Source organism: Thalassophryne amazonica, chromosome 3, assembly GCF_902500255.1.
Source record: "Thalassophryne amazonica chromosome 3, fThaAma1.1, whole genome shotgun sequence".
Classification (NCBI taxonomy): Eukaryota; Metazoa; Chordata; class Actinopteri; order Batrachoidiformes; family Batrachoididae; genus Thalassophryne; species Thalassophryne amazonica.
This window is the reverse complement of record NC_047105.1, coordinates 50,873,694-50,897,188: the sequence shown is the minus strand read 5'-3', so window position 1 is coordinate 50,897,188 and position 23,495 is coordinate 50,873,694. Positions and strand designations below refer to the sequence as shown.

General features: G+C 41.3%; 2 protein-coding genes across 2 annotated transcripts in view; both read right to left on the bottom strand.

The window, feature by feature from the left end:
• The window catches only part of trim62.1 (tripartite motif containing 62, tandem duplicate 1), a 116,433-nt gene extending 103,815 nt beyond the window's left edge, over positions 1–12,618 (bottom strand). The window contains exons 1-2 of the mRNA XM_034166237.1: positions 12,577–12,618; positions 8,385–8,947 (exon numbers count right to left, since the gene is read on the bottom strand). Coding sequence (XP_034022128.1) covers positions 8,385–8,792 — 408 coding nt within the window. The 5' untranslated portion in view covers positions 8,793–8,947; positions 12,577–12,618. The remainder of the gene's footprint in view (positions 1–8,384; positions 8,948–12,576) is intronic.
• A 9,142-nt stretch (positions 12,619–21,760) lies between these two features.
• Positions 21,761–23,495, bottom strand: part of tnfrsf1b (tumor necrosis factor receptor superfamily, member 1B) — a 33,966-nt gene continuing 32,231 nt past the window's right edge. Inside the window, exon 9 of the mRNA XM_034166236.1 lies at positions 21,761–22,805. Within this exon, the coding sequence (XP_034022127.1) occupies positions 22,257–22,805 (549 nt within the window). The 3' untranslated portion in view covers positions 21,761–22,256. The remainder of the gene's footprint in view (positions 22,806–23,495) is intronic.

Here is a 23,495-nt window from a genome sequence, read left to right as displayed (position 1 = left end):
TAACCTTCACCCCACTCTTTCCCAGGGACAAACATGTACAGCCCACAGAGCTCAACTGCAGCCTTCAGACATATCTTAGGCCCAGTTGCTTGTCTGTCAAAAAAATTGACCTAATTGTGGCCCTGATAGGGTACAGAGGCCTGGAGTCCCAGCCATGCATGTTCTAGACCAAACCGCCTGTCTAATCATGGTGAGAATGAGAAAACAAAACAAAACAACAGAACATGGAAAATAAAGTGACTCACAAAATGGAGAAGAAACAAAGGCAGTACAGAAAAACTGAGGAACTTAGGCAGAAACAGAGCTTTAGCTAAGATCAGAAAAATTTCAGAAATATCTGCTGCAGGGGCGGGGTGAAGCTCATCTCAACGAGTAGTTCATCTCATCGGGACACCGGCCTGGCAGGGGCACCTGCGGCGAGTCGCAGCTGGTGGTGTTGGATGCGTCGGGTGATGGTGAACGTGAGGCAGCAGCTATCGCTACCATGGAGGTCATACAGGAGGAGATTGGTGGTGGTGGCGAAAATAGCAGGTCTGTTTGGTGCCAGCATGGTGCCAGTCATTCATATAAATGAGTAGTCGTTTATATAAATGAAACGCCCCCCCACCTATCCGGCTTTACCAACTGGTCTAAGAGATTTACGTCTCCATAAACGTTCAAATCAAACATGTAATGTACCCACCTCTCGGCAAACTCTGCACTGGGTGGTGTGTTACAACAAAATCTAGTTATCTAAAGTATTGGAAAACAATACCATATCCTGATTGATTAGTTGCTTTTATTAATAACCAATTAACCACTATTTTATACTTTCAAAGGATGCCACACAAATTGTAGCTGATCAACAAGTTTACAACTCGCATGCTGCAATATGATGTGGTTAGAGCATGTTGATCTGCTACTTTAACAATTTTTGATCATTTTATTGTACCTATCATGACATCCCCCAAATAAGGTTATCAGAGTTAAAGTGTTTTAAGTGTCAACATGCACCTTTCTTTGTGTCCAGAGTCCAATTTGTTCATTAAAGACACTGATGTAACAACATAACAAATATGTATGCTTTACATATTATTTTCAACAGTGTTTATGGTTTATTGTCCTTTCAATGGTTTCACATGATACAGTTAAAACTAATAAAACACTGATTAACGACTGTTAAAATAGAACACCTACATACATATTACATGATGCAGTACACAAATTACAAGTATTTCCTCTTTTGTCATGTTTTATTAGCTATACATTATGTTGCGCTATAAAAAGTGTACATTGTTCAGATCATTATAGTATTGTTTTCCACATTTAAGGCAACTAGCCAAAATTTTGACTGCATCCAGTCTCTCGCTTTTTTTTTTTTTTTTTTTTTTTTTTTGCATGTAATCTTGCTCAAACCTATTCCACACTATTTTTCTACTTTTCATGTCCAGTTTTGTGATAGGCAGCAGCAGGCCCAGTACATCATCTCCTGTGAAGATGATATCACCAGAGACCCAAAGCCCACCCATAGATTATTTCACCCGTCCCAAGTGACAGCCTGCCAATGCCTTGACAGTTTCACTGCCTATAAGTGAGTTGAGAAACACTTTTTATTCTTAAACCTTTCTCCAGCATCCTTCTTAAGAGTAAGTGAGCAACATACTGTGTAGTCATCATTTATTTTATTCAAGGATCCAGAATATAAAGGCATATTGTTCAGCATAGTAGTTATTAAGGGGCTTGTGTGTGCTTCAATGGGGGATGAGCTGTCACAGTAGTGAGTTGTAGTAGTGCGCCAGTCTGGACCAAAAAGTCTCATCCTGGTCCGCAGAGATAGGCTCCAGCTCTCCTGTGACCCTTAACTGGAATAAGCGGGTAGAGAAAATGAAAGAATAAAAGTCCAATTATCTTTCCCTTGAAAATGTCAGACTGGAATTATTTTTAATTCATGTACATCTTCACATGGTATTGCTGCCATTAAGAGTGGGAATCTTTGGGAACCTCACAATTCAATTTGATTATGATTCGGAGGGCTGCAATATTTCGATTTTAAAATGATTATCAATGCAACTTGATCAAGGTGTTCCACAAATTATATACTGTAGGTGGCAATTTGAAATGAGTAGGTGGCAGCAGGTGTGGTCAAGCTGCACAAATTTAGTGGGGTCTAGAGAAAAAGGGTGCACGTGTACTATATCCAGTAATAAGCATAAAGCTGGGTTTCAGTCAGACAGTCCTCCCTCCTCTTTCTGTGCTACCTTTCTGTCTCTCTCAATCACTCACTCAGAATATGAACGACATCTGATTGGTGAGACAAAGGGCCCCTTCACACATAGTACGAATAAGAACAACTCGGGGCGAATTACGGCGGAACAGCTCATATGAGCGAACCACGAAAACATCAAGCCGACGGGCAGGCGTGAACGATGCCGCTGCGACAGTTTCGTGCACGCGTGAACGCAGTGCGAGCAGCTGTGCAATGTGTATCTGAAAAGTATCCACATAGGTAAAGGAAGATATAAAATATCAAGCAAATCAAACAAAATACCATATTAAAAAAAGAAATAGAAAAAAAAAAGACTGGAATGTATTTGTTCTAATACTGGAACAAAGAAAGAACAGGATTAGGAGCTTGGTCTCAGAGCTATTGGATTTTACCTCTGTGTGAATGAAATTATTCAAATACTGAGGGAAAAGGAACAATGAAGCTTTGCTGTTAATATCTAAAAGTTTACTCAACAGCAACTGGACTTCTTGCTGGCTTTCAAGACGATTCACAATTTATTCAAGTGACTTCACTTTTAAAAAGTAAGAAGGTGTGGTATCGCGAGACTGCACAACTTTAATTTTTTGTCATTTTGACAGTTAGGACATAAAAGGTGGATGCCTGTTGTTCCTGCACTTGTTCATGCACTTTGACACTTTGCAAAGAGGTCTGTTCTCTTATCAGAAACCCTCTCACTTGTCAGCAGCTGAGTCGGTCATATCAACAGCACTATGCCTAACTCCAGAGCACTCCTGAAGTGATGACAGAGGACACCCTCGAGTCAGCTCACGTATGGCTGGTACACATCCCCACATCCACAACACTATGGAACAGCAGAACCCCAAACCCTGGAAGCAGCAGAACCCCAATGACCTGGACCTTCATTCTACTGCAAAAGTATCAGCATCACCAAATACCTCTGTCTAGCAACCTCATAACTCCATAAGCTCTTCCCAGTCATCTGTCAATCTCAAAGACCAAGTGAGGACCCAGAGACATGACTGTCACTACAGAGATACGTGAATAACGCTACAAGGTCAACACTTTCACTCGATACACTTCTGACAGTAGAGTCCATAAAAAGTCAATAAAGCCTGGATCTTAGCCTTGATGCAGGAGTATCGCAAATGCAGACATACTGATTTCCTTTATACAGCTTCTCACGTGCTGCAATCAGGGTGTCCAATGATTCTGCAAAGATCGCGGTATCATCCACAAATCATGGTCAGTATACCTATCCATGCGAACAAAGGCACCTAACCCAATGGATACAAAAACATTACGAAACGCCCAGTCAATCCACACACTGAACACTGTAGAAGCCAGAACACATCCCTGATGAATATCAGTATTCACTGAGGATAACGTCAGATATTGTCCTCACTCTGCACAGCACTCAGTATCTGTATACAGGCTGGCTATGATGTCCAGCAACTTGTTGGGGACCCCTTAAATTCTCAGGATGTCCCAGAAAGAAGCCCAGTCAACCAAATCAAACACTTTTCAAAAACCCAACATAAGGGCCCGGACCCACTGGGGAGAGGATTAATTGCGCATGAATTGAGTACACAAATTACGGGCATTCGTTGTCATCCACAACAAAAATGTCCAAAAATGACAAATGTCCCAGTATGAATTACAGATATATTAATAATGTATAGCGAATATATGATGAACAATCACGGTGTATAACGCATGTAGTGAGGAAATGGATCCGACACATTGCGATTATCACGGCAGCATTACGGGTGTATTATGAACGCATCGTGCACGTGTTGCGTGTGCACGGCATCTGCATTGCGGTCATAAAAGAAGAGCACTCGGGCCGTCGGCATCACTATTCACACCAACAATACAGCCTCTGGAGCAATTGCTGGACTTGGACAAGTTGATTGGAGTGCGAGTGGTGACGTCAGCGGATCGCATCAGAGTGCAGCTCGTCTGAACGATTATAACAAGAAGTTATAAATGGGAATAAATACAGTAACAGCTGCAGACAAGAAGGAAAAAACACGCAACTGTTTTATCAAGCCTTGACAATGTAAACAAGTCAAATAATTACCTTTTTAGATGGCTCAAAATGCTTTCTGCAGCTTGTTAGCCGTTCGCAGCTTCCTCTGTGATTCAGGAGGTGAATAGAGCAATTTTCAACAGCCAATTTGCAGAATAAAATGATTAATCTGCCACAAAATAATTATTTTATATACGCAGCATCCAGCGCAGAGCACGTGGCAGCCAATAGAACAAAGAACGGCGTCCAGCTGTGAACACAGCGCATCTGATTTGCATCCGCCCCAAAGCAGATGCAAAGCAGATGTAACAAAAATGCTTTATTCGTGGCCAATCTGTATGCAGTCACTACAACTTATTTTAGTTTGTGATGTGGACATGATGGGCACGCAAAATATCCATTTTACACACTGTCCCAGTCCGCTGCCAAGCCGTAAATCCCTGTCAGTTGCAGATATCAGCAGATGACGGCGGATATACAGCGCATAGATTGAGTATGTATTGTGTATCTCAGGCGGATGTCATCCGCAGCAAAAATTTTGTGCAGCTCAAAAATCCTGGCAATGGAAAAACGTGCCTCTGCGGATAATTGCGGACATGCGCGGGTGTCGGCCGACTCATACAAGCATATTTCACACATATTGCGGATGTTAAGCGAATATGAGCCAATTTTGTGTGCAATCCATACGCAAATCCGCCTAAATGCCAGTGGGACCGAGCCCTAAGCTGCAAAGAAGCACTGTCAATATTAATGCTTGTATTTGGTGAGTACTGACAGAGCTAGGATGCAGCTGATGGTTGTCTTCTTGAGTGTGAAGACAGACTGCTATGGTAGCTGAGACTCTGACTGGTGTAATGCATGTTCACCCCAAACACACCCATGATTAAATTAAGAGTCAAAACACAACCTTTTTACTTCCTGCACCTTACTTTGCACAGAGATTATGCACTGTGTAAATGGCAAAGTAGAGTATGAAATGTCTAAACCACCTTTCTGGTATTTATAATTAGGGGTAGGAATCTTTAGGTACCTCAGGATGCGATTATGATTCAGAGTGCAATGATTCAATTCTAAAATGTTTATCAATCTATCTTGATCTAAAGGTTTACTCAACAACAACTGGACTTTGTGTTGGCTTTCAATACAGGATTTCTTCCTTCTCACTATTTGAAGTCCAGTCCTATTACTGTCAGGGTCTTCAAATTCACAGGGAACATTCTTGGGACACAGATCTTGGACAAGTTCAAAGATGGCTAACCTTGACCTATTTTAAAGGGTCAAAAGGTCACATTCTGTTTCCTATTTTATGGTCATACGACCGAGGGTATTTTAGCATTGCATTACATTTTTAATATCTAAATCCCAGGGGGGCTGTCGCAACCAGCTCCTCTGCTAAAACGGCCTGTGTAAGTGTGGGCTCAGGTATGTGACTAATTCAGTGTTTGGATTACTACCACACCAGCAAAGTAAAGGAGTTCTGTGCACCTCAATGTGATGCACAGGTATGTGCACACTCGCTGCGCTGCACTAGTGAGACAACAATTAAAACTGGAACACGCAGCATCATAACGGTGAAGCTTTGTTGCACAGTTCATACGAGGTCTGTTAGAAAAGTATCTGACCTTTTTATTTTTTTCAAAAACCTGATGGATTTGAATCACGTGTGCTTGCATGAGCCCACCTTGAACCTTCGTACGCATGCGTGAATTTTTTCACGCCTGTCGATTGTGTCATTTGCTTGTAAGCAGCCTTTGTGTGAGGATGGGTGTAGTCTCTCATCGTTTTTTCTTTGCAAGGAAACGGTGGAATGACTGGAGCAGCGCGACTGCATCAAATTTTGCCAGAAACTGGGCGACAGCCAGGTGGAAACCATTCAGATTATTCAGACGGCTTTCGGTGACGATGATATGGGCATCACACAGATTAAGAAGCGGTACAACCGGTTTAAAGACGTCCGCACAACGGTGGAGAGCGAGCCGCGCTCCGGTCGACCATCAACATGCTGAAATGACCAGATAATTTCCAAAGTGAACGCTGTGGTGATGTGGGACCGTCGTGTGACTATCCGAGAAATTGAGGAAGAGGTGGACATCAGCACTTTTTCAGCACATTCCACTGTGACAGAAGATTTTGTCATGAAAAGAGTTGCAGCGAAATTCATGCCGATGGCTTCGGCACAAAGCTGATGGCGGAACAAAAGTGCCTCCGTGTTGAAGTCTCACAGGACATGTTGTGACATGCCCACCTCTTCAACAATTTCTCGGATAGTCACACGACTGAAAAGCCACCGAAAGCCGTCTGAATCTTCCGAATGGTGGAGAGAGCATATCTCACCCATATCTCACCCAGAAGGTTCAAAGCAAAGCCGCGCTGCAGAAAAGTTTACAGACCCGCTGCAGGGTCTGTAATCAATGTAGAGAAATTATAATTTTCCTGACAAACACCCCCCAAAACAACGGCCACTCTGAAGGACCGATAAGGGAATCGTTAAGTAAAAAGCTTATTGATGTCGGTGGATCGAATCATTTCTTAACGATACCCGAAAGGAACCGGTTCTTGATGCCCATCCCTATTTCTAACAGACCTCGTATGTTGACACTAAATTGCAGAAAACATCTCATCTTGTGCATTTGTATGTTTTCTTTTTAAGTGCACTTTGCCCTCTGTGGGACGTGTGTGGTTGGTGCGTTTCAATGTAATACGCAACACTGCATATTAAGATGAAGACAGTGGTGGAGATGATTTTAGGTGATCAAACATAAATAACAGCCATGATACTCTGTAAATGAGTTGTTTGGATTCATTCTTAGCCGCTTATGAAACACAAAATCAGTCTGTTCTCACTGGAGCCTTCAATGTGCTCACAGAGGTGAAGACTTTTAAAAGTGGAGATTTTCTTTAGTGATCTGTCATGTAACTGTTTTGTTTTTTAAATTTTGAAGTATAAACTGTTCATCCGTAGCTGGAACTTGTGAGGTAATCCTACATCTGTGGTGTGTTGCATGTAGTCCAAAAACAGGTTATTTTTTTGTTGCATTATGCATGCAGCTCCACACCAGCAGCTGCACCGCCACGTCGTTTCGTTTTCCCCAGACTTGGAGGAGAGTGCAGGTAGTGCAGATAATACACTGGCTCAAAAAATGACTTGAGCAATAGTCAAAATAAAGGTTTTCATCATGAAATGTGGAAAAGTGCTCATTAACTGTGGGGAGCAGCCACATTCATGACCCAGCAATAATAACATTAATGAAACTAAGTTTTGACATTTGTGAATTGATTCAAAACTGTCCAACACCTGCATTGCGATGCATCTAAGAACTAATTTTTTTTGTCCACCCCTACTTATGATAAAGTCCTGAAGGTAAGCACAATAACCACTTTGTTGAACAAACTGACCTTGTTTTTAATAACTTTCTTACCAACATAAAAAATTACTTAAGCAAACATAATACATAAATTGCAATTATTCCTCAGTGTAAGGAAGTATTCTTCTCTAAAAATTAATGGGTAATGATGGATTAGGATTTCCTTATTTATTATGCAATATGTCTGCTGATGTGTTTAAATTTTCTTCTTAGCTGACTCAAGATTTCCTATCTGAAAATAATCACAAGTCGCTTTATTTATTTCAACTGAATTTCTAAAGATAGCTGCTCATGGAGGCAATCTCAAAGAATGCTTGGAGCTTTTTACAGGATAAACTTCTGAAAAAGAATTGCATCAATGAAGCAATCATTACAACCAATAGCAATGTAGGTTTGACAATTATACTTCTCCACTTGATAGCAATCAAAGCTCCACTTTGCCCAGAAAGGAATGCCATTTAATTGAAGTCAGAAATTGGGCTGGTAAATGAGAGTACTGGGAAATGTGAGGCTAAATTAGACATCTCTCATTCCTCAGCAACAACTGCACTCAAGATGATCATGAGCAAATCGTTAATCTTGAAACCGCTCCAGTGGAGCTGCTCTGTGGCAGCAGCAGCAGACTGAGGCTGTACTGTGTGGGCAGCTCTCAGCGTGTGAATGAGTGTGATTGTGTGAATGTGACACAGACTGCTGATGGGTTATATGAAAATGTCAGCCTCACCCTTGAGCATGAGCTGTCATAGTACACATCGTTACTGACCTGTATCTCCTCGTAAGCCTCGTCGATAGTGGTCACTTGGTGCTGCTCGTGGAGTGCCGGTTCGTCACAGAAGAAGCACACCAGGCTTTTGTCAGTGAGGCAGAACAGCTTGACCTTCTCGTGGTCCTTGCAGGGATATGAGCTCCTTTGAGCGTTAAGGATGGCGTCCAGGGGAAAGGCCGAGTAACGCTCCACAATGTTGGACAACTTCAGACTTGGGGAGAGGAGAGGGTCAGTAAAGGTCCTCCGGCACTCGGGACAGTCCCGTGTTCCGTGAGGGTCCTGTCTGCTCCAATGCTCAGTAATGCACTTTCGGCAGAAGTAGTGCTCACAACCAAAGCTGACGGGGTCTTGGTAGATGCTCAGGCAGATGGAACAGAGGAGCTCGTCCTTCAGACAGCAAGCCATTGGCAAAAACGGAGACTGAGCTGCATCTAAAGGGGCAATACTGCTGAGGTGACGATAAATAGTTTATTATGCAGGTCAACGACGCTTTGGATGTAGGAGATGATGTCAGGCGGTCTTCAAATGAATCAAAAATCTTGAGATTTCACCTTTAGTCACTGTTGAAAATATGTCAAATAACACACATGAGATAGTAATCTAACAGCAGCGCCTACAAAAATATATTTCTAAGACAATGACACCATTAATGGCAGAGGACACATGATCAAATCCGCCTGAAACCAGAGTGCATTGACCACTATTATGTAGTAACGTCAGAGCTGCCTGTATCTTCAAACGACTAACACTTTCTGAGCAACTCACAATGTTCACAGAGGAAGGTGCACAGCCCATCGTGTCATCATATTGTTACTTTGCAATGGCTAAAATTTAATGTTGCTATTTAAATTAAAAATGTGCTTTTGCCAGTGACTAAAATTTGAAATGACTAACATTGTTTTTTGTCTTATGATCCACACCATAAAATGCTTGCATTGTTCCGTCCTTGATGCAGCTCTGCGGGCAACGGGGAGTGACCGGCCTTATAGTAGTTGCTTCAGTTAATAAATCAAATTAGTGCTTCCAGAAATAAAAATGCTCAACCAAACAACAGGAGGCCCACTTTAAACATGTTTTAGTTTCACTTCTCTGGTACAGTGCAGTGAATGTGCTGAGACACTTTACAACCACACTTATAATGAAGCACTTCTTTTCCCAAGCATTTAAGCACGGCACTAAAGTCACATCCTCGTTTGTGTCTGTGAGTGAAAAGCTGCTGAACACTGAGCAGGTTCGTGATTTCACTGGAGTCAAATTACTTTAATTGCTGCAAGAATCTTTAAACACCTTTCAATTGTTATGAAAGCTTGCCGTCTGTAGGTAATTTAAAGATGTTCAGAAGGCTTTTGCAAGTTACTGTATTTTATATTGACATAGCTGAATGTCACAAACATATGTCCTGTACAAGGACATTTTTTTCTTCTTCAATCTTGCAGCTGCCCCTGGTGTCCAAAGCAGATCTGGTAATCTGGTGCAGGGACGAACTTGGTCCCAGCTCCTGGTGTTTCCAAGTGGTTACCCAGCCAAGTACTAATCAAAACCTACACTCCTTCCCTTCTGACATCTACCAAGATTAGTTGTGCTCAGAGTTGTATGGCTGCTGTGCAGGAAAACAATAAGCAAAATATTTTTAAAACATTGAATATGTTTTTTTTAAAGCATTTATATAAACTATCAGAAAATAGCCCGCACTGTCAATAGGCTTGTTTCCATTAGCCCCCAAATTGCGCAATTTGCAGCAGCAAATTGAAAACATGCTTAATGAAAATGTTTATTTTGAAGGGAAAAAAATCCCCATATACAGTTAAAGAGTTTTTACACTTGCATGTGGTGGTTTCTCAGCTGATCTGAAAAAGCTGCATTTCGCTAAAGTGCAATGGAAACACTTTTCCATAATTTTAGGTTGCATGATGTACAGAAAGAGTGGCATGATATTGTAAAAGTGCATGGATTGATACATGTGGACAGAGCAAATGATCTAGAGCTGGTTTAACCTTGTAAGAGAGGACGGCACTGCAACATTTGAGTTGAAAAACCAATGAATGACAACATTTAGCAGGACTTACACATTCATTGACATGAGTACTGGAATGACAATCATCGCAAATCTTACTGGAATTTCAATTCTTGTGATAAGACAAAAGCAATCGTATTACATCACTCAATTAAAGCTATGTTATTTTGCCTTTTTTTTTGTGGACATTTTGAAAGTACTGTTTAACTTTTATGCAAATCTGTGGTGGAACCCTATCTATTGTGGCTGTGGAAATTGCATAAACACAGCTCATGACCCAGGACCCAGGCAGTTCCATGGTGTGGTGCATGCGTGACACTAGTGCATGCTCTCAGACCTGACCTAAATTGATGGCCAGCTACATCATCGATTAATCTGTTGAATATTTTTCAATCATTGTTCAGTCTATAACACTAACAAACTAATGTGCATCACAGTTTCCCACACCCAAGATGGAACTGTCAAATCGTTTCTTTAGTCAACCAACTAAATTTTTTTTTAACATTATGGAAAACTGAGAAAGCAAAAACCATCTGTGGCTATTGATATGGTACAGTATTCCTTTTTGACATACTGCATCCAGTAAGAAACCACAGTGATTATTGCAAGATAGATATTATGGCATCGAAGCTGTACAGGTAAAGAATTTCAAGGGTTAGGGTGAAGTTTAGAATTACGGTTGTGCATGGTGGGATTTTAAATAGGCCGTTGATGTTGTTACAGTAACTGTAAGTATGTGTTGTTAGGGTATTATAACGGTGGTGTTGTGACACCCTAATCCTAACCCTAAAAGCCCAAATCTTCCAGAGATACATGAACCGAAAGAATAACTGAAACAAGAAATGTTGGTTGATAAGAAGGGAAAACAAAAAGTCTTGTTCTCCTCATCAGAGAATCAAGCTCCAGTCTCCTGCATGACAGGTGAGGATACTTGAGGCACCTTGGCACTTACACAAATTTTGGCTCTGCACTGCAGTGCAATTCGTTGTGCTAATGCATGTCATTAGATGGTACGCACCTTGACACTTGCACGGATTTGATCCCCACACTGGCACTTGTGTTGCCAATGAGTAAACCCATCATAAACTGTGCATGCAATGACACGCTTTGGCACGCAGTGTTTTCGAATAGGTTGCCCAATGTTCACGGCTAGTTCATGCAAGTGGCATGAAATTTATGTGTGCCAGAAATTATGAGCATTTCAAAATCTTCTTTGCACACTGGCACGCAGTTCAAGGACAGTATACAACAGTAGCCGCTAAATTCTGTGCCAGTGCAGGGATCAAATTTTTACGTGTCAAGTACCACTATACTAATGGGGTGTTAGCAACAAATACAGAATCACAGAACATCAATTACTGCGGCTGCCGTAACCATAGCCCCAAGATTTAGGGTTACGGCTGCCATAACTGCAGCCAAATTCAAAGTGGTTACACTTACCTACAGCAACCATAAGCACTAAGTTTTAAATAACAATGGGTGCCATACTAATAGCAGTTTGTGGTTTGCGTACCATACCATATCAATAGCAACAACCAAGACGTTTGGAGGAGACAATGACTGACCTAATTATAAAAAAAAAAAAGAAAAGGAAAGCCAAATGAATAATCAGTTATCAAAACACATGTTAGTCAACTGTCTGTTGATAAATTAACCAGTAACATTGTAATGGATTCTGCTGCCCTTTCACCTGGCTCTGAGTTTCATTTGTCCTTAGATGGCATAAATGCCCAAAAGTGTGGATGAATTACTCTTGATGTGGCCTCACTGTAAAGGACCGCTAACTGGCTGCACAGACAGTCAAACACCTGCAGCAGTATTAGCTTTCTCTCTCCCAGCTACAGCAAAGCGCCCCTTTAAATTCCATGTCGAGGAGAGTTTCAGCAGTTGGGCTTTTCTGACTCATCTACAGCAAACAAAGTCATTTATCTGCGCTGCTTCCTCCACCTTGCTGGATATCTGGGGTTTGTAAACATTAGCAACCAGGACAACGACAACACAAACCACAGCAGGAAGAGGTGAGGAAAAAGGTGAAACACTGTTTTATTACTCTACACATTAAAGTGGAAAAACCAGGAGTACCTCAGGAGGTATGCCAGTATCTTCATATAGCACTTTGTAATCACTGCAATTAATTATAAAAGGAAAAAAAAATATACAATTGACTCAACTCACCGGGTTCTCCTACGTTATCAGCGGCTCCAACGAAAGTCTCTTTCAGGAAGGAGAGCAACACACAGCGGCAACAGGACGAGCCCACTGCGGGGATGGCGGGGGTGTTTTCAAGCAAAAATATTTAATTACACACAAAGATGGCAGCGGTTCGTCAACAGTTACAGCGTGAGAAAGTGTAACGAAAATATAAACCTGCCATAATAACCACAGTGATTTGTTGAGTCAACACGAAGAGCAAATAATAATAATAATAAAAAAAAAAACCTTTCTTCTATCGCCCCCCCCCACTCAAAATGGGAATGGCGCTAACCTCCTCGACTTAGCATCACAGCAGGGCTACTTCAAGCTTACATTTACAAAAGAAACCTGAGGTCAAACTAATTCGTACAGGAAATTCTTTATTTCAAAACAAACGTGGGGTTTTACACCAAATCTGGTTGCTGGTAAATGACACAGTGAATCTGTCACAGGGTGCAGTGTCTACATTCGACCAGAAGGGGGCAGGAGCGTATCTAGGAAAACACATCCTGGCAATAATGTACCAAGTATGTACAATTTTTGTAACCATTTAATTTCAGCTGTACCCAATTTAAAAACTATGGCGGTAAATCAAGTATTATTGCTGCATTTATCTATTTATTTATTTATTTTTGGTCGATGTATTACCTGATACATAGGTGTTCACGTTCACACAAAACAATAATTGTGAAAAACTGAATACATTCACCAGCTTCTCTTGTACACTGCAGGAGTAAACCTCAAAGAAATATTTTTTTAGTGATCACATATTGTATTTATTTATTTATAGTTATTATTTATTTAGCATCTTTTCAGCTTTTGCCCCTGTCCACTTCCCACAGAATGGCCACCAGACCCTTCATTCTCTCCTGGTGGGTGCTGAGCCACATGAAGATGATACCATGTTTATCTTGCCCGACTCATGGCTGTAGACCCAGCCACCAGGCATTCGCCTGTGAGCCCCCATCCCACCTTACCGCCAGGCCTGGCTCCAGGAGGAGGCCCCAGTTTCCATAATCCGGATGACTTGACTCTTTACATTTTTGTGTCAATCATGAAGGGTCTTTTTTGGGAATTGCCCTTTGTCTGTCTCTTCACCTAGGACCAATTTGCCAAGGAGGGCCCTACCAGGACCTAACGCTCCTGTAGTGGGGCGGCATTGCAAAACAATTGTGCATTCTTGGATAAAAGTATCAAATTTGGAACACATATTCTAAATTAACTAATGTTTATTTTCAGATATGGAACCATCCTGGAGCTGACCTCTAATGAGCTACAGTGGTCAATAAAGAATTACACAGGGGTCAAAATTTTAAAATGCTCCAATCATGTTGAAAACTAGGCCACATTATTTGTCTGATCATAACGATTCCAAGAAGGTATAGTTTGGACTATCTATGACTGAATGTTCTAGAGTTATGGGGTTAAAAACAGCAAAAATGGTGACAAAGGTCAGTTTCAGTTTGTACAGGGGTCAAAAGTTAACGTTGCTCCAATTTTGGTAAAAAGTAATGCAAATTAGTGGTTGAAATAAAAGGATTAAATATGGAATAGTTTTGACTATGTTGAATGCTTGGTCTCCAAAGTAAAGGTCAAACAGCTTCAATGTCCAATGGATTCTATGACATGTGACATATGTTACCCTGTAACATGATAACTAACCATGACACATGATGCAAACTATTCCTTTTTAAAATGCTATAAACTCCACCATATGGTTCCATATCTGAAAATAAACATTAGTTAATTTAGAATATGTGTGCCAAATTTGATGCTTTTATCACAAAATGCACAATTGTTATGGAAATTGTAGTTAAGCTGCTCCCCTACTGACAGCACAACTCTCAGGATCAGTGGAGCAGACAAACCCCTCCTTGATCCATGGAGGAGATTCAAGGCTGAGTCCGGGACTACAAGGTGTCCTGTTTTGTTTGGTGAGCTCAGAATTACACTTGTGGTTTTTGCAGGTGATGCATGTGGTTCTTTTGGCTTCTGATGTGCACCAGGCAGATTTGAGGCTGACTGTGAAGCAGCTGGGATGAGTGTCTGAGATCTTGCAGACACTGGACCGGCCCGTTGTGGAGTAGGAAGAGCTGAGCCAGAAGGCGAGGCTCTCGATTTACCTGTTGCTTTATGTTCCTATCCTCACCTATGGCCACAAACTTTGGATGATGACTGAAAGAACAAGGTCACGGATATAAGCAGCAGAAATGAGGGTCCGCCATCATGTATGTGGGCTTTCACTCAGGGACAGGGTGAGAAATTTGAATACGCAAAAGGGACTTGGTTTAGAGTCGCCGCTCCTTCACATCGAAAGGAGCCAGCTAAGGTGGTTTGGGCATCGAGTGAGAACAAAGAGAATATAGTACCAATTGGCGGCACTCAGTAGAACACCCCATAGCAACAGATTCCCCATGGCTTCGTTTTGCTGCCGCCATGTTGGACTGTTTTAAACCCATCATGATGTAGTTGACAAAAGAAGCTAAGATCACTGTAGATGTTGCAGAGATAAACTTTTTTCTTCTATTTCCATTCTGTTTCCATTCAAGTGCTTTTTAAAATTTTATTTCCATACTCTTATTTCCATTCTAAACAAATCCCTGCCCAGTGGACAGGAAAAATGGCTGTTAGATCCTATATTTACATTTTTTTAAATGAATGAAAACAAAGTTTACAATGAAGGAGGCCTATTGGCAGCACACAGAGTAAATTAAGTTTTTTTTTTATTCTTACCTGTTGGTATTGTTTCTCTCCAAGTTAAATCACAGCTTAACAAAAATCTATCCACACAAGATGTCTGGAAGTACTTTAATTCGTAAGACCCCAATCACACTTATTATGAGTGAGCACGAGCCAAGCCTAATCAAGCAGAATGTAAAAAAAAAAAAAAAAGTGCCACACCTGTGAAGGAATAAGAATTACGGAGGGCAGCCATCCAAACACCCAGACTGTGCTCCGACCCACCCGGACTGATTTGTGCACATGCTGTGTGCATGAACCTCCGAAAGCAGTACAAATGTACAACCCCAATTCCAATGAAGTTGGGATGTTGTGTAAAATGTAAATAATAACAGAATACAATGATTTGCAAATCCTCTTCAGCCTGTATTCAATTGAATACACCACAAAGACAAGATATTTAATGTTCAAACTGATAAACTTTATTGTTTTGTGCAAATATTTGCTCATTTTGAAATGGATGCCTGCAACACGTTTCAAAAAAGCTGGGACAGTGGTATGTTTACCGCTGTGTTACATCACCTTTCCTTCTAACAACACTCAATAAGTGTTTGGGAACTGAAGACACTAATTGTTGAAGCTTTGTAGGTGGAATTCTTTCCCATTCTTGCTTGATGTCTGACTTCAGTTGTTCAACAGTCCGGGGTCTCCGTTTTTATATTTTGCGCTTCATAATGCGCCACACATTTTCAATGGGTGACAGGTCTGGACTGCAGGCAGGCCAGTCTAGTACCTGCACTCTTTTACTACAAAGCCATGCTGTTGTAACACGTGCAGAATGCGGCTTGGCATTGTCTTGCTGAAATAAGCGGGGACGTCCCTGAAAAAGACGTTGCTTGGATGGCAGCATGTGTTGCTCCAAAACCTGGATGTACCTTTCAGCATTGATGATTGCCAAAAACGATTTGAAATGTGGACTCATCAGACCACAGCACACTTTTCCACTTTGCGTCTGTCCTTTTCAAATGAGCTCGGGCCCAGAGAAAGCGGCGGTGTTTCTGGATGTTGATGTGTGGCTTTTGCTTTGCATGGTAGATTTTTAACTTGCACTTGTAGCGAAGAACTGTGTTAACTGACAATGGTTTTCTGAAGTGTTCCTGAGCCCACGCAGTAAGATCCTTTACACAATACCTGAGGGGTTGAAGGTCACGGGCATTCAATGTTGGTTTTCGGCCTTGCCAGTATGTGTAGAAAGTTCTTCAGATTCTCTGAATCTTCTGATTATATTATGGACTGTAGATGATGGAATCCCTAAATTCCTTGCAATTGAACATTGAGAAACATTGTTCTTAAACTGTTGGACTATTTTTTTCATGCAGTTGTTCAAAAAGTGGTGATCGTTGCCCCATCTTTGCTTGTGAACGGCTGAGCCTTTTGGAGATGCTCCTTTTATACCCAATCATGACACTCACCTGTTTCCAATTAACCTGTTCACCTGTGGAATGTTCTAAACAGGTGTTCTTTGAGCATTCATCAACTTTTCCAGTCTTTTGTTGCCCCTGTCCCAGGTTTTTTGAAATGTGTTGCAGGCATTCATTTCAAAATGAGAAAATATTTGCACAAAAACAAAAAAAAATCTACCAGTTTAAACATTAAATATCTTGTCTTGTGCTGTATTCGATTGAATATAGGCTGAAGAGGATTTGCAAATCATTGTATTCTGTTTTTATTTACATTTCACACGAGGCACACTCGTGGTGTGTTCAGGCACATTCAGGACATTCGGTCAACATTTGACGTGGCGGAAACATGCCCAATGCCCCCCCCACGAATGTGATGAAAATGTCACAAATGCTGTTTTCATGCCATCCAATTGTTTAGAATGCAGTCAGACTGCGGTCAAATGGCACTTCGACTGCAGTTCGATAGTGGTTCCACCTCAACTGCACCACAAGTGTTTTGAACACGAGCAAAACATTCAAGGTGGCCGCACGACTGTGCCCAAATGTTTAGAGTACTATAAGAATGCTGTCCAATGTTTTTGAATGCACCTCGGCACTCTCTGAATGTGGGTTAAATTTTCATTCAGATGTGATTCAGGCTCATTCGGCCTCCAGTGTGATGGGGATATTATTGTTTAATTGCGTGTGAATAACCGCAGTGTTTTAAAAGAATTTCTTCAGTGTTTGTTCCGGATGCATTTCTCAGCTGCCAACAAGCAGAAAATACAGTAGTGTTCAGAATAATAGTAGTGCTATGTGACTAAAAAGATTAATCCAGGTTTTGAGTATATTTCTTATTGTTACATGGGAAACAAGGTACCAGTAGATTCTCACAAATCCAACAAGACCAAGCATTCATGATATGCACACTCTTAAGGCTATGAAATTGGGCTATTAGTAAAAAAGTAGAAAAGGGGGTTGAGTTCATCAATTTTGTGGAACAAACAGGTGTGAATCAGGTGTCCCCTATTTAAGGATGAAGCCAGCACCTGTTGAACATGGTTTTCTCTTTGAAAGCCTGAGGAAAATGGGATGTTCAAGACATTGTTCAGAAGAACAGCGTAGTGTGACTAAAAAGTTGATTGGAGAGGGGAAAACTTATACGCAGGTGCAAAAAATTATAGGCTGTTCATCTACAATGATCTCCAATGCTTTAAAATGGACAAAAAAAAAACAGAGACGCGTGGAAGAAAACGGAAAACAACCATCAAAATGGATAGAAGAATAACCAGAATGGCAAAGGCTCACCAATTGATCAGCTCCAAGGTGATCAAAGACAGTCTGGAGTTACCTGTAAGTGCTGTGACAGTTAGAAGACGCCTGTGTGAAGCTAATTTATTTGCAAGAATCTCCTGCAAAGTCCCTCTGTTAAATAAAAGATGTGCAGAAGAAGTTACAATTTGCCAAAGAACACATCAACTGGCCTAAAGAGAAATATTTTGTGGACTGATGAGAGTGAAATTGTTCTTTTTGGGTCCAAGGGCCGCAGACAGTTTGTGAGATGACCCCCAAACTCTGAATTCAAGCCACAGTTCACAGTGAAGACAGTGAAGCATGGTGGTGCAAGCATCATGATATGGGCATGTTTCTCCTACTATGGTGTTGGGCATACCAGGTATCATGGATCAGTTTGAATATGTCAAAATACTTGAAGAGGTCATGTTGCCTTATGCTGAAGAGGACATGCCCTTGAAATGGGTGTTTCAACAAGACAAGGACCCCAAGCACACTAGTAAACCAGCAAAATCTTGGTTCCAAACCAACAAAATTAATACCTCGCAGATGTGAAGAAATCATGAAAAACTGTGGTTATACAACTAAATACTAGTTTAGTGATTCACAGGATTGCTAAAAAAGCAGTTTGAACATAATAGTCTTCAACAGCAGATGCTACTATTATTGTGACCACCCCCTTTTCTACTTTTTTTGGCCTCGGTCCCACCGAGTGAAGAAGGAGCCATGCACCCTGTTTTTTTTGTTTTGTGAGCTATCGTGGCAGTATAGTGGCTCAGAGTGGCTCTTAGAGGCACTATCTTCAGTTAACGAGGCTTCTCTCTGAGCGTGGCGCTAATTTCAAGATGTTCAAAATTTAGCAACAACAGCGTGGTGCAGTTTGTGTTCGAGTTACTGCGACGGCTTAGAGGCATTTGCATGGTGAATACGAGTCTGCTAAAAGCCCATTATCCATGCGCCTGGCAGTTACGCAGGACCTGAGAGTCTATTTTTGGAACGGCTCTCCTCTTGCGCACACAATTCCACCTTCTCTGCGCGCTGAGCTCTATATAAATGTGATCATTTTCTGCCAAACCTTGGATGCTGAAAACACCTCTAATCACTTCTGGAATCACAGAGGACTGTTTCATCTGGACGCTTTTTTTTCCTCTCTTTCCTGCTCCATGTGGAATATATTTTGAACAGCTTGATAACATCACGCTACACAGCACTGCGTGACTCATATGTGGCTCATGCGTGGCTCATGCGTGGCTTAGCATGGCTTAGCATGGCTGATACAGCCATTCGAGGCTCTAATGACCTGTCGATCGTGGCTTCTACGTGGCACGTGCGGGGTACAGAGAGGCACCTTAGTAGTGGATACATGTAATAGCCCAATTTCATAGCCTAGAGTGTACATATCATGAATGCTTGGTCTTGTTGGATTTGTGAGAATCTATTGAATCTACTGGTACCTTGTTTCCCATGTAACAATAAGAAATATACTCAAAAGCTGGATTAATCTTTTTAGTCACATAGCACTACTATTATTCTGAGCACTACTGTAAATCACTTATTTTAAGAGATAAAAGTCTTTTCTGTAATTATTTTATTAGTTACAACGGTCCCAGCATTCACCATGACTACCCATTCTGCTCGCGATGATAATAAACCCCAGTAACGATCCATCAAAACAAACAAATTATGCTGATGCTATCATCAACAGTCCAAGATGGCAGCAGCACTTCCACAGTGCTGCCAGTGGCTGTTGACTAAAGTCCATCAGAGTGTCATTTCTTGGTACTCTATTCTCTTTGGTGTGGATGCCCCCTGGTCATCTCCTGACTGAGGCCTTCTAGGCACATCCAATTAGGAGTAGGCCTTGGGGAAGACCCAGGGCATGCTGGAAGGATTATACAGTTGTATGCAAAAGTCTGGGCACCCCTGATAATTTTCATGATTTTCCCTTATAAATCAATGGTTGTCTGGATCAGAAATTTCAGTTAAATATATCATATAGCAGATGAACACACTGATATTTCAGAGATGAAATGAAGTTTCTCATATTTACAGAAAGTGTGCAATAATTATTTAAACAAAATTAGGCAGGTGCATAAATTTGGGCACCCTTGTCATTATTATTAATTTGAATACATTTAGCACTAATTATTGGAACACAAAATTGGTTTGGTAAGCTCACTGGCCTTTGACCTCCTTACACAGGTGAATCCAATCACGAGAAAGGGTATTTAAGGCAGCCATTTGCAAATGTTTCCCCTTTTTGCATCTCTTCTAATGAGTGGCAATATCAGAGCCTCTAAATAACCCTCAAATGAACTAAAACAAAGATTGTTCAACATCATGATTTAGGGGAAGGATACAAAAAGATATCTCATCGATTTCAGCTGTCAGTTTCCACTGTGAGGAACATAGTGAGGAAATGGAAGACCATAGGCACTGTACTACTTAAGGCCCGAAGTGGCAGGCAAAGAAAAATCTCAGATAAGCTGAAGCGAAGGATGGTGAGAACAGTCATAGTCAACCACAGACCTGCTCCAAAGGCCTACAACATGATCTTGCTGCAGATAGTGTCTCTGTGCATCGTTCAGCTATACAGCGCACTTTGAACAAGGAGATGCTCTAATGCAGAGGAAGCCTTTTCTGCATACACACCACAAACAGAGTGGCTTGAAGTATGCTAAAGCACATTTAGACAAGCCAGCTTCATTTTGGAATAAGGTGCTGTGGACTGATGAAACTAAAATTAAGTTATTTGGACATAACAAGGGGCGCTATGCATGGCTGAAAAAGAACACAGCATTCCAAGAAAAACACTTGCTACCTACAGTAAAATTTGGAGGTGGTTCCATCATGCTGTGGGGCAGGTACTGGGAATCTTGTTAAAGTTGAGGGTCACATGGATTCCAGTCAATATCAGCAGATTCTTGAGAACAATGTTCATGAATCAGTGACAAAGTTGAAGTTGCACCGGGGCTGGATCTTTCAACAAGACAACGACCCTAAACACTGCTCAAAATCTACTAAGGCATTCATGCAGAGGAACAAGTACAACATTCTGGAATGGCCATCTCAGTCCCCAGACCTGAATATTATTGAAAATCTGTGGTGTGATTTTAAGTGGGCTGTCCACGCTTGGAAACCAACAAACCTGAGATGTTTAGTCAAGAAGAATGGTCCAAAATACCTTCAACCAGAATCCAGACTCTCATTGGAAGCGATCAGAAGCATTCAGAGGCTGTTATTTCTGCAAAGGGAGGATCTACTAAATATTGATGTATTTTCTTTTTCTGTTGGGGTGCCCAAATTTATGCACCTGCCTAATTTTGTTTAAAGAATTATTGCACACTTTCTGTAAATCCTATAAACTTCATTTCACTTCTCAAATATCACTGTGTTTGTCTGCTATATGATATATTTAATTGAAATTGCTGATCCAAGCATTTACATACAACTGTATTTCCCAGATGGCTTGGAAATGCCTTGGGATCCCCAAGACGTTAGAGGACTTTGTCCAAAATAAGGAAGTGTGTTATGAGCTGCCACTGTGACCTGGACCTGGAAAAAAGCAGCAGAAAATGAGTGAATCAATCTTTTACTTTCAGGTTTTTTAAGGCACAGTAAATTTGCTTAAACCATCTGCAAAATACTGTGTGCATCATTATGTATGGTTTCCATAAAGTTTGTAAAAGCCTTTCATTTGAATTTTGGGTGTCACATGATGACAACAGATGACAGGTGCTAATTTATAACTTTTTTAATTGTATACGTCACTGAAAGAAAAAAATACACATTTTTTATTTACAGCATATACACATATAAAACAATGGCATGTCATCAAAGAATTATGCTACACTGACTTAAAAGTGATTTCAACTCACACTTCTTGTAGCATTTGATGTCATTACGAATGAAAGGCACCAGAGAGGCAATCCATAACCTGCATACACCTATAATAAATGTTTTTCAGATAAAAGTGACATAATTTCATGGCATCATACTGACACAACACAATAACTAAAGATTATCCGATCAGTATAAGCTTTGGATCACCTCTCTTATTGGTTGTGGCGATTCTTTGGAAAATGTGGTTTTCCAGATTATATTTTTAAGTAAATTGTTTTTTAGACCCCCCAAGTAATATTCTTACAAAGCTGAGTGAAAATCTGTCCATCCATTTCTGAGTTACGTTGTACAAAGTCAGACACACAATCCGCTGTGCTACTGTTGTCCACAGGGTAGAACATGCACTTATTCATGCTGCTCATACGGGTGACTGTTCATGCATTGTGATATGCTCTCCTGCACTGCCATTCGTGACTGCTTGCCGGCTTCCTGTTGTGGGACGCTGAAGCACTCCTCCTCCTCTCCCAGTGGGACTGTACAGTCTTCCTGCACAGAGTCTGTGGGTATGATGGGTGATGTCCCACTAGACCTGTTTCCTATGTGGAAAGTGATATTGACATTGACGTGGGGATTGGTGGTTACCGGGGTGTTGACCTGCAGGCTGGCGGGTTGAGATGAAGGCTGTGAGGGGATGCCGGGCTGCAGGCCAGCAGGCTCAGTGTTGATGAGAGAGGTGATGGGTTCGGACTCAATGGAGTGTTCTTTATTGAGCTGTACAGTGGATTGCAAAGGGCCAATGGACTCATGGCTGCTGCAGCCATCTGTTCTGGTTTCATTGCTACTGCTCGACTGACTGTAGTTGCTGCAGGCTTCCCCGGTCTCCAACAGACACTGTTGTTCTGGTGCATTAACAGTGAATGAAACTTGAGTTTCCCCCAGATAATCCTGATTGATCTGCAGGAAAGAGAAGCACGATATTTTATTTTTAACTTCTGCTTCTGTAGTCACATGTTCAGTCACAAACACTGAAGTTTAGCAGAGATGAGGGGAAAAGTCCATGTTGGGGCAACAATCTGCAGGCTTTAGTTTCAAAGGTTACAGAAGATTTTGCTGATGAGACCCCATCACAGAGCTGCCAAAATTACATGATTATTGGTTGACAAGAAAGCAATACATCCTGTCCAGGATCTGAGCCTCCTCAGACTGGTGCTACTGTAAGAATGAGAGTCTATGACTCCCCCTGGAGGAGACACCAGTTCATCATGTCCACTGTGAGAGACATAATCTAAAAAAAAAAAAAAAAAAAAAATCTGGAAATCACAATGTATGATTTTTTAATAATTTATTTGCATGTTACTGCTGCAAATAAGTATTTGAACACCTACCAACCAGCAAGAATTCTGGCTCACACAGACCTGTTAATTTTTCTTTAAGAACCCCTCTTATTCTGCACTCTTTACCTGTATTAATTGCACCTGTTTGAACTTGTTACCTGTATAAAAGACACATGTTCACACACTCAATCAATCACACTCCAACCTGTCCACCATAGCCAAGACCAAAGAGCTGTCTAAGGACACCAGGGACAAAACTGTAGACCTGCACAAGGCTGGAATGGACTACAGGACAACAGGCAAGCAGCTT